The 12162-nt window shown below is 36.5% G+C and overlaps 2 protein-coding genes across 6 annotated transcripts in view; one reads left to right on the forward strand and one right to left on the reverse strand.

Moving 5' to 3' along the window:
- GLMN (glomulin, FKBP associated protein) overlaps nucleotides 1-3701 on the forward strand; it is a 46727-nt gene extending 43026 nt beyond the window's left edge. For 4 of the 5 annotated variants that reach the window (XM_066376801.1, XM_066376805.1, XM_066376802.1 and 1 more), the window contains 2 exons: nucleotides 1054-1136; nucleotides 1248-1614. In XM_066376801.1, coding sequence (XP_066232898.1) covers nucleotides 1054-1136; nucleotides 1248-1364 — 200 coding nt within the window. In that variant the 3' untranslated portion in view covers nucleotides 1365-1614. Of the gene's footprint in view, nucleotides 1-1053; nucleotides 1137-1247; nucleotides 1615-3589 lie in introns of those variants that run through there. The other variant, XM_066376803.1, reaches the window with a different exon arrangement.
- C3H1orf146 (chromosome 3 C1orf146 homolog) lies at nucleotides 1716-11545 on the reverse strand. The gene is made up of 5 exons (XM_066376806.1): nucleotides 11477-11545; nucleotides 6523-6616; nucleotides 3725-3893; nucleotides 3331-3409; nucleotides 1716-2661 (listed from the first exon to the last, which is right to left on the reverse strand). The coding sequence occupies exons 1-5, from the start codon at nucleotides 11543-11545 to the stop codon at nucleotides 2488-2490; spliced, it is 585 nt and encodes a 194-aa protein (XP_066232903.1). The 3' UTR covers nucleotides 1716-2487.
- Between the last annotated feature and the right edge of the window lie 617 nt (nucleotides 11546-12162).

A 12162-nucleotide genomic window follows, 5' to 3' on the forward strand; every position in this document is an offset into this window, starting at 1 on the left:
ACTTTTAAAAATGTTTATTTATATTCAAAGTAAAGAACTTTTTAAATCTTATACTTGTCTAATTTATAGAAAATAAGGAACTATGACAGCTAAGTCATTTATTTCAGTGGTCCCTAACCCCTGGGCCGCGGACTGGTACCGGTCCGCAGAGAAAGAATAAATAACTTACATTATTTCCGTTTTATTTATATTTAAGTCTGAACAATGTTTTATTTTTTAAAAATGACCAGATTCCCTCTGTTACATCCATCTAAGACTCACTCTTGACGCTTGTCTCAGTCACGTGATACATTTATCCGTCCCACCCTAAAGGCTGGTCCCTGAAAATATTTTCTGACATTAAACCGGTCCATGGCCCAAAAAAGGTTGGGGACCACTGATTTATTTGACATAATTAAAATGATTTTTAGCAGATCTGTAAGCTAGTTAACACTGAAATTGTGTTAACAAAGATTTAAGCCAAATTAAAATCTATTCTGGTTTAAAAATCTTAAGTCCTAATTAGGAATCTAATTGTATTACAAGTATTTCTGTTTGGATATCATTGTATTTCTTTTGGCATTATTTAGTCCACCACCACCACCCCAGCCTCAAGTAAATCTATACAAATTTTAAAAAGAACTTAGGGTCCAGAATTACTTTTTTTTTTTTTCAGAATTACTTTTTAAAGTCAGCAATTCTACTACAATAATCTTGTGATATTTTCCATATAGCTATGATAATATTTCTATAGACATTACTAGAATTTTTTTTAGTATAAGTGTATAATTCTGATTATATACTAAAGAAAAAGTTTTTGAATTTTCATTCATCCTATACATGCCAAAATACTAGTTACTTAAAGAAACATTAATTCACGTGTTACAGAAGTTATATATTTGCTAATAACTTGATTTAATCATATCCCAAGCTATTAAACACTAAGATTTCATTTACACAAATAATGGACATTTTTTAAGTAGGAGAATGATTAAAGTAGCTTATAAATTTACTGTTGAAATCTGAGAGTTGTTTTAATGGTTAAACGTGACACACATTTTTCTTCTCTTACAGAAGTCCAGAAACCTAAAGATTTTTGTTCTGTAACTGTAGGTGGAGAAGAGATCCCTACTATGCCTCCTGAAATGCAGTTTAAGGTAGAACTGAAATGTCCCTAAGCTCCATCCACCTGAAGTCTTTTCTTTTTTTATTTTGCTTTGTCATTGTAAATGCAGACTTAATAACACTAAATTTTCTTGGCATCACAGGTTCTACATTCAGCACTTTTCACATTTGATTTGATCGAAAGTGTTCTGGCTCGAGTAGAAGAACTCATAGAAATGAAAACAGAGTCTACCTCTGAAGAAAATACAGGGATAAAATGAAAGTTCCATCTCCTAAAAATTAATACTATATTTCCCATTATGATTTAACACTTTTACAAAAGTTTTTCTGTAAAATACCAATAGAAAAATAAATGTAGCTTTTCTCATCTGTTTCTGTAATGACACATAATGGATGAGTAGTAGTATTTGGTTTTAAAAATATAATCTGCATGATAAATAATGCCCATATGTAATAAACACTATTATTAAAATTCAGTACAAATTAATAATTTTTATTATAATTTCATAAGCTGTAGTTGAATTGCCTCTTTCATGCATGTAGCTGTATTAAGTTTTTTTTGGTTGTTGTTCTTTTAAGTGAGAGAAGGGTTTTAAGTGTTGTTTTAAGATAGACTCCTGCATGCGCCCCTGACCAGGGTCCACCCAGCAACCATCTGGGGCCGTTGCTTGCACCAATTGAGCCACTGGCTCCAAGAGGGGAAGAGAAAGATGGGAGAGAGGGAGAGGAAGAAAAGCAGATGGGTGCCTCTCATGTGTGCCTGGGATGTCTGCACACCAGGCCAAAACTATCCACTGAGCAAACTGGCCAGGGCCTGTAATGAGTTTATAAAAATACTGATACACTTTATCTTCCAGTTAGATCAGGGGTTGGGAACCTTTTTGGCTGAGAGAGCCATGAACGCCACATATTTTAAAATGTAATTCCATGAGAGCCATACAACAACTCTTGTATATTACGCATTATCCTCATCCAATAAAAATTTGGTGTTGTCCTGGAGGACAGCTGTGATTGGTTCCAGCCACCCGCAACCATGAACATAAATGGTAGGAAATGAATGGATTGTAATACATGAGAATGTTTTATATTTTTAATGTTATTAATTTTTTTATTAAAGATTTGTCTGCGAGCCAGATGCAGCCATCAAAAGAGCCACATCTGGCTCGCGAGCCATAGGTTCTCGACCCGAGTTAGATGCTATTACATTTTAGAACTAGTATTAAGTTAGGTATCACACCAGTTTTTTTCTAAACAGTGTTAAAGAAATTGCTCAACAAAATCCCGGAAAATAAATCACTTTTAATTATATGTATTTTTTATTTTAAAATTAAAAAATCTTTAAAGTAACTGTATATTTAAACATTATAGTTCAACTAGTCTAAATTATTTTAATATTCTTCCAAAAGAACATTTATAATTGACATTCTGATTTGGGTTAAATGAATTGCTGAGATTTATCTTTTGAAGTGTTTTCCAAACAGGACTTTGCTCAATGATGTAAGCTTTAGTTGTTGTCATTCTGTAACAGATGCTATCTATGTGTGGTTTGGAGGTGATCTGGAAAAAGATAAAAACATGTAACATTATTTACAGAACAATGTAATTTTTACAGGAACATACACACAAAAATACTTTGAATTATTCAAGTATTGATCACTTTCTGTGTGCTAAATACTATGTATGTTATTAGAGTAACAGAAACCTGTCTTTAAAAGTTTGAAACAGCAAGCTAAAAAGTAGAATATTGTAAGAGTTGCTTTAATGGAGATATATTCCAGGTGTAAGTAAGGAACACCTAACTGCCTAGGGGGTTTTGGGGGCACTCGTCACATAGGAGGGTAAGAATGAAACGAAAGTGGACAACTGCAGGAAAGCCTTCTATAAAATAGTATGTTTGCACTTGGCAGTTGATAACCTGACCAATATTTATACTTGAGAATTTGAAGGAAGATTTAAATAACTAATAGGGCCAACACATTGTGTATGTGGCCAAATGCTCTTCAGGTCCACATGAGTCATTTTGGTAGTGGCTATGGGAAATAAATTCTGAAGATTTGAGAGGCTGAGTTCAGGCTTGGGAAAGAGCTGCATGCTGAAATGGCAACTTCTCTGCAGGGAACTGAAGCAGAGTATTTGTCAGTCCTGTTCAAAAGTATGCACTTTGAAGTAAAGAACAAAGTGTATTGAGTGTGTTTGTATGCATGTTATTTTCCCTTGGTGACTCACCTTAGCTACAGTGCACATAAGATTAACGGCATTTACTGTGTTGTGTACTGGAAGTATCCTTAAGTTACTACCCAGGAATCTGAAAAACAATTCATAAGTTAAACAGATCATATAACTTACACCTGTTATCTTTAAGTGGAAAAAGAAATCTCTTATTTGTTTTTGTTTACTCATTCATGCCCTGCTTATTCCACAGAGGATTTGATACGGCTTTGTAATCAGAACTTATATGAATAAAGTGTTCATTTTTGGTTTGCAGAAGAATCCCAGAAATCAACATGAATTTTGGAACTTGTCACCCTGTTATCTTTTGGGAAAATACATCTGCCTGAAAGAATTAAATGAAGTAAACACAATATAATTTAAGAAAAGTAAGTCTAGTGCTCTTCCATACCTCTGCTGAATCCTGAACATCAATTTCCATTCCTTGAGCCCATGGAGGGCAGCAGATAGAACTAAAAAACTATTTTGGTGAATGTTAATAAACTTCTCAATTTTGGCTAGAAATATTTCTTCATATGACATAAAGCATTCTTTAGTATCCATCAATAAGAATGCAACTCCTAGGAAAGGTGAATATAATATAAAACATCATCATAAATATTCAAACATGTTTATAAACTAAGTAAAATCAATAAAAATAGCTGTATATATAACACAGCTATAAGTGTGCAGGCCCTGAACCTTTAAGGAGTAGAAACTACTAAAACAAAATTCTTAGAATAATTTAGGTAATTCTTTGAAGTAATCTATATAAAAGGATGACTTACTCTAAATAAGGGGAAAAAACTTTGGTCAGTAAACATTTTCAGACTAAGATACAATAAAGGTAACAGCTAATTTTACTTAAAAGGTAACTTTCCATGTAATAATTATTAAAAGCTGGAGATCAACTAAAGAAAGGTAGTCTTGCCTGACTGGTGGTGGATAGAGCATCGACCTGGGACGCTGAGGTACCAGGTTCGAAACCCCAAGGTCACCGACTTCAGCACAGGCTCAGCCCAAAGCTCACTGGCTTGAAGCCCAAGGTGGCTGGCTTGACAAGCAAGGGGTTACTGGCTCAGCTTGAGCTGCTCCCTCCCCCACTGATCAAGGCACGTATGAGGAGCAATCAATGAACAACTAAAAGTGACACAACTACAACTTGATGCTGCTTATCTCCTTCTCTCAAAAAATAAGAAAATTAAAAAAATATATATATATATAGAAAGAGAGAGACAGACACCAGGCGGTGGCACAGTAGATAGAGCATCAGACTGGGATGCAGAGGACCCAGGTTCGAAACCCCGAGGTTGTTGATTTGAGTGTGGGCTCATCTGGTTTGAGCAAGGCTCACCAGCTTAAGCCCAAGGTTGCTGGCTTGAGAAAGGGGTCACTCACTCTGCTGTAGTCCCCCGGTCAAGGCACATATGAGAAAGCAATCAATGAACAACTAAGGTGCTACAACGAAGAATTGATGCTTCTCATCTCTCTCCCTGTCTGTCCCTCTCTGACTGTCACAAAATAAATATCTCAAACTCTTAAAATTTACAAAAAAAGTCTTGCCTGACCTGTGGTGGCGCAGTGGATAAAGCGCTGACCTGGATTGCTGATGTTACCATTCAGAACCCCAGACTTGCTGGGTCAAGGCACATACAAGAAGCAATGACTACAAGTTTATGCTTCCACACCTCTCCCCGCCTTTCTCTCCTCTCTCTAAAAATCAATAAATAAAACTTAAAAAATAAAGGTAGTCTTAAGTAGGCCTTCAATTATTTCCTGGAGAAACTTTTGTACCAGAACATAAGCTATTATATATATATAAATTAACACATACTATACAAGTTAATACATATTATGTAAATTAACACAGATACCTAGGATCTCTTAAACAGTATCAGGCCTATAAGAATGGTCCAAAAGGGATACTTGATCTAATTAACTCTTTAAAAGATGATAAAAATTAGTTCTTTAAAAGACATAATCTAAGAAAACTGACTGATTATATGCTAATTTAGGAACTTGAGCAATTTATATAACATCTCTGAACTTAAATTGCCTCATCTGCAAGACTGGAATAAAATTTCTTCACTAGGTTTGTTGAAAAGATTAAGGATTAGATAAAGTACACAGTAGGCAGTCACCAAAAATATTTTACTTCTCTCTAGAGTGAGCTTGTACTTTCAGCCTGGAGGTATTTCTAGGAGTTTTTGAAAGCACCAGTCTTCCAAAATGTTTGCTAGAGTACAGGTTTGTTTGCAACCCTCCTAATGAAATCCTTCACCTCCACCTCTTTTTATTACCTACATCGTTTCCCAAGCACAAATGCAACTGCCCCTTTCCCATGTCCCCAGCCTTCTCATACCCTACTCCAGGGGTAGTCAACCTTTTTATACCTACCGCCCACTTTTTTATCTCTGTTAGTAAAATTTTCTAACCGCTCACTGGTTCCACAGTAATGGTGATTTATAAAGTGGGGAAGTAACTTTACTTTATAAAATTTGCAGTTACAGCAAGTTAAAGCATACAATAATTACTTACCAAGTACTTTATGTCGGATTTTTGCTAAGTTTCGCAGAATAAATCTTTATAAAACAACTTACTATAGTTAAATCTTTTTATTTATACTTTGGTTGCTCCGCTACCACTCACCATGAAAGCTGGAATGCCCACTAGTGGGCGGTAGGGACCAGGTTGACTACCACTGCCCTAATCTATTATAATTCCTTTCTGTACTTTGCCCATGACTCACAGTTGTACAATAGTAGTATGATTTAAGGAACAGCTGTATGTCCCCATTTGGTTCTTTTAGTTAGTATTTTATATTCAGCAAACACACAAAATCATGAAAAACTCCCGTATTTTTTCTGTGTATGGAATTGAACAATATTGTGATGTTGACTTCTTTGTTAATACGAGTAATACACATATTATTAGGGAGATACCTTTGGTCTATTTTCATCTTAGTTTCAAAGCAAGTAGTTTTTACCATGCTTTACCTGACTCCACTAGTTTAATTGTAGTTCAACAATTGTAATCTTAAAAAGAAATATATTTGATTGGCCATATGTACTACTTTTGCAGCAGTAACCAAGCTTTATACATTTACCTCTCCAAAAGAAAACACCTTAAACTTATTTGGTTAATGAACTACCAAATTATTAGAACTTATATAAGAAACTTAAATCACAGCAATTAGCCAATATACTGTACCAGTACAAGAAAATATAATGGCTCCATTTTCCACTGACTTTGAATACCGAACCTTGTGGCTTCGATTTTCTAGGGCAGTTGCAATTTCACAACTCTTGAAAAAAATTTTCAGAAATACAAACTTAAGACATGCTTAGAATAATTTTTTATTAAAGTTAATACATTAATTTTAATAGCTTCTTTTAAAACTATACCACTTAAAGATTTGATCATCAAAAGAGACACTAAATGTTCTCGCTATGGAGAATGAAAAATAAAAACAAATATTTAGTTCTGTTATGAATTGTGTACTACAGTTATGTTACTTAGAGACAGAAATTAAGGACATAAATAACTAAACTATAAAAACTAGAACAATGCAGCCTGACCAGGTGGTGGCACAGTGGATAGAGCGTCGGACTGGGATGCAGAGGACCCAGGTTCAAGACCTCGAGGTCGCCAGCTTGAGCACGGGCTCATCCGGTTTGAGCAAAGCTCACCAGCTTGGATCCAAGGTCACTGGCTTGAGCAAGGGGTTACTTGGTCTGCTGTAGCCCCACGGTCAAGGCACATATGAGAATGCAATCAATGAACAACTAAGGTGTCGCAACAAAAAACTAGTGATTGATGCTTCTCATCTCTCTCCATTCCTCTCTGTCCCTACCTATCCCTCTCTCTGACTTGCTCTCTGTCTCTGTAAATAAATAAATAAATAAATAAAAACTAGAACAATGCAAACTTTTAAAAAAATGACTTAGAGTTGGATTCTGATATGCATTAATGCCTAACAGAAATGTGGGGGGTGGTGTGTTGCTTAGATGGGTGACAGAACCATGAAGTGCCTGACATAGAAAACCATGAAGAGACAACCAATTCTCAAATTCATCTGTTTATCATCTTTTAAACATTTTAATATACTTTTAAAATGTCTTAAGCCTTAGGTGAGTTCAAAAACTGTATTAAAATAAAAACCAAACTTTTGGTTTAAATACTAACCATTTCAAAACTGATCTAGTTTCTGATTCCACCAAGTAATTAGATCATAGTATCCAAGACACTAAAATATAAGTGGTTAAAAGTGTTACCAGATTGGTCATAACTCAAGCTTGTTATTCTCCAAGCAGGTAAAAATCCCTTGGATATATGAATTTTATTTTATACTTTTCCCCAGATCCATATATATGTTAAGCACACAGGCTGGAATTAGGTATAAAATATATGCTTTCTTTCCTTCCTAAGGGGAGCATTTTGTGCCATTCAAACAGAGCTTGACCTAGAGTTCAACTATGACACTTCCCGTGAGCTGCTTCTGCTGTTTTAAAAGTATACATTGCTTCCAGCGATAGCAGACTAAGTAATTTAGGCCAACCTTCCTGCTGAAGGCAAGTGGAAAGCTGGACAACTTTAAAAATCTGGTTGAATGCATCAGAGAGCTAGCAAGATAGTAAAAAACTGCAAGAACAAGATCTATACAGAAATTTAAAGATAAGAGACCAGCATTTAGGCCATTTTTTTCCCTGAAGGCATCTATCTGCCAATTCAGGAAGAAACGGATGAGAGGCTGAACAGAGCCTTTGACAAAAGTAGAACAGCTCTCACAGGGATTGCAGCCTAGCTTAAAATCATATGAATCCCTGAAACTGTATTAAGTTGATACTGTATTACCAGTGTTCCTGAGCACCTTGAAGAAGCACTCTCTAGGACAACCTTTCTCAACCAGGTCTCCTCATGTAAACAACAGAACAAACAAAATGCTTTGGGTGACTATTTTCTCAATTTTTCTAAACTCGTACCATTCTAGATGCACAGGAAGTAAATTCATTTTTATATACAATAGGGACTTTAGGGCTTGGGTTGCTAGATTAACAAATAAAAATACAGAACACTCAGTTAAATTTGAATTTCAGATAAATGACATAATTTTTAGCAGAAGTATGTCCCATGCAGTATTTGGGATGCACTTATACTAAATTCATTGTTTATCTGAAACTCAGATTTAATTGAGTGTCCCATATTCTCTCGGGAAACCCTCTTAAGGCATTAGTGGTTTAACTCTCTTGCAGAATTAAGAATTCTCTAGAGAAAAATAACACTATTTTAGGCTGCAAATTATTTCTAGAAACAATTTTTCAAATATAAATTCCAGGCCTTGGCCAGGTGGCTCAGCAGTAGAGCATTGGCCTGGCATGTGGATGTCCCAGGTTCAATTCCCGGTCAGGGCATACAGGAGAAGCAACCATCTGCTTCTCTACCCTTCTCCCTCTCCTTTCTATTTCTCTCTTTCCCTCGCTCAGCCATGGCTCCACTGGAGCAAGTTGGCCCAGGTGCTGAGGATGGCACCATGGCCATTCTCAGTTGCAATGGAGCAACGGTGCCAGATGAGCAGGGCATCGCCCCCTAGTGGGCTTGCAGGGTGGATCCTGGTCAGGTGCATGTGGGATTCTGTCTCTCTGCTTACGTGCTTCTCACTTAAGAAATATACCAAAAAAAAAAAAAAAAAAAAAAAAAAATTCCAACACAAAAGTAATCAGACATACAAAGAGAAAAGATTATATGAAAAAAAACCATGGGGATACATATAGTGAAGTTATCAGATATATGCCTTAAAACAGCTGTTTACTATGTTCAAGAAGATAAAGACAAGGTTGAGACTTTTGAAAAAGAACCAGAAACTATGTAAGTGGTGTGTTGTCACAGATGTGAATCAGGAAAGCTTCATAAAATTTGAGTCAAATCTTTGAAATGGAAAGCAGTTTATTAAACAGACAAGTGAAGGGAGTAGACAAATGAGAGAAGAGACTGGACAGATAGACTAACATAGGCAAAGGCATTCAGACATGAAAGTATGATTCTCATAACGGTAAATGTATAAGGTATATAGGAGTCAGTTAATTTGGGGACAATGGTAGAATAACTGCTGGCAAATTGTGAAGACCCATGTATGCCATGCTAATGAATTTCAACTCTATGCTATTGGGCGAGCCAACTAAAAGAATTATAATAAAAATAATATAAGAAAATAATGAAGATAAAATTAGAAAGAATGTAAGAGAAAATAGGAAAGTTGAACAGTAATTTTTCAATATAACCAGGAACTAAGACTAGATTTACCAAAGTAAAGTCATGGGAAGAAGTAGGTTTACAGTTTTTCAAATGGAAAAAGACATGCAGGTTATGATTATTATAATAGCTTTATTAACTCAAAAGAATGTTACAATGGCACAGTAAACCTACCTTTGCCTACCCCGATATGTTACATGGAATATTAGCCCCATAAGATATTAAAAGATGTTCCTTATTCAAGTAAGATTGGGAGCCTGACCAGGCGGTGGCGCAGTGGATAGACTGTCGGACTGGGATGCCAAGGACCCAGGTTCGAGACCCCGAAGTCACCAGCTTGATCGTGGGCTCATCTGGTTTGAGCAAAAGCTCACCAGCTTGGACCCAAGGTCGCTGGCTCAAGCAAGGGGTTACTCAGTCTGCTGAAGGCCCGTGGTCAAGGCACATATGAGAAAGCAATCAATGAACAACTAAGGTGTCACAACGAAAAACTGATAATTGATGCTTCTCATCTTTCTCCACTCCTGTCTGTCTGTCCCTATCTATCCCTCTATCTGACTCTCTCTCTGTCCCTGTAAAAAAATAAAATAAGATTGGGAAATACTATTACTTTGTCTCTTTGGGGGTAATTACAATGCATTTTAACAACTAAAGGCTCTGATGAGTAGTAGAGTTTAAAAAAAAACTTTTTACACCAGCATTCCAAATAAAATTTATTACAATACTTATTTATTTCTATAACATAACATATATTAATATTATGTAAAACTAGTGTTCTGCCTAGCAAAGCTATTTAAAGAAAAAATATAAATAAAAACAAATGAAAAAGGGCATTTAACTGTTATTATAAAATGAAAACAAAAATGCCAATAAAAAATGAGAAAAAGAGAGGGGAAAAAACAGAAAAAACCTCATGAATATTGACAACAGTGGGTGACTGCTGGGGCAGTGGGAAGAGGGGTGAGGAGAGGCAGAGGAGAGTATAAGGGAGATAAATGGTGATGAACGCAGACGACTTGGGGTGGTGAACACACAATACAGTGTACAGATGATGTGCTGTAGAACTGTGCACCTGAAACCTGTATAACTTTGTTAACCCGTGTCAACCCAATAAATTCAATAAAAAGGAAAAATAATTTTAAAAATAAAATTTTATCACAGATCAAAGTCAACTTAATAAATTTAATCACCTCCATGAAATGAGTAAATTTAAAAATATATATAATTGATGAAAATACCCTGGCTGGTTGGCTCAGTGGTAGAGCATTGGCCCAGCATGTGGATGTCCCAGGTTTGATTCTCCATCAGGGCACAAAGGAGAAGCGACCATCTGCTTCTCTACCTCTCCCCCTGCTCTATCTCTCTTTCTCTCTCTGCCCCCCTCCCACAGCCATGGCTTGATTGGTTTGCGCACATCCGTCAGGCACTGAGGATGGCTCCATGGAGCCTCTGCCTCAGGCACTAAAAATAGCTCAGTTGTGAGTATGGCCTGAGATGGGCAGAGTATCTGCCCCAGACGGGTTGCTGGATGAATCCTGGTTGGGCACATGCAGGAATCTGTTTATATCTCCTCCTTGCACTTGGAAAAAAAAGAAAATAGACTCAACATAGTATAAAAGCTAATAGAGCAAAACCCCCTAGAAACCAGTATTTTCTACATTTATTAACATACCACCAGCACAGAAAATTTATTAGGAAAACTCCTTTATACTTGAAAGAACAAATAATTTCCATATGACATAAACTGCCTAGATCTAAACAAAAGGTGTAACAAAAAAGAACCCCCCACTCCCTACAAACCCAGCTTAAAAATCGTAGCCCAATCTTTAATAAATGACTCAAAAATAAAATCTTAGCAAACTGAATTTTAAGAGAATATGAAAGAAAAATCCACAATTATCAAATACCTTTTTACCTTAAGAGATGAGCTAATAATAACGGTGGTTGTCCATTTTACTTTTTCTTTTTCAGCACTTTCAGCCATCTGTCTTTGGGTGGACCCAGCTTCTAATGGTGCCACAATCTGAGAAAAATATGAGCAAAAAGAACATACAAAAATGTTTGTTTGATGAGTAAATTAAGGATAGAAATAAAACTAGGGTAATGGAGACATTCTAAAAAATTTCTGAGCCCTGGCCGGTTGGCTCAGTGGTAGAGCGTCAGCCTGGCGTGCAGAAGTCCCAGGTTCGATTCCCGGCCAGGGCACACAGGAGAAGCGCCCATCTGCTTCTCCACCCCTCCCCCTCTCCTTCCTCTCTGTCTCTCTCTTCCCCTCCTGCAGCCAAGGCTCTGTTGGAGCAAAGATGGCCCGGGCTCCTTGGCCTCTGCCTCAGGCGCTAGAGTGGCTCTGGTCGCAGCATAGCGACGCCCCTGGTGGGCGTGCCGGGTGGATCCCAGTCAGGCGCATGCAGGAGTCTGTCTGACTGTCTCTCCCCGTTTCCAGCTTCAGAAAAATACAAAAAAAAAAAAAAAAAAAAAAATCTGAAAGTCAAATTTTGACACTGAAAAAGTATCTGTCTTGATATTCATTAAGCTTATTTAATATGTGCTTCGTATTAATAAATAGTAAAAACAATGGTTCCCATTTCAGAGCACTAATTT

Source organism: Saccopteryx leptura, chromosome 3 (assembly GCF_036850995.1).
Source record: "Saccopteryx leptura isolate mSacLep1 chromosome 3, mSacLep1_pri_phased_curated, whole genome shotgun sequence".
Taxonomy (NCBI): Eukaryota; Metazoa; Chordata; class Mammalia; order Chiroptera; family Emballonuridae; genus Saccopteryx; species Saccopteryx leptura.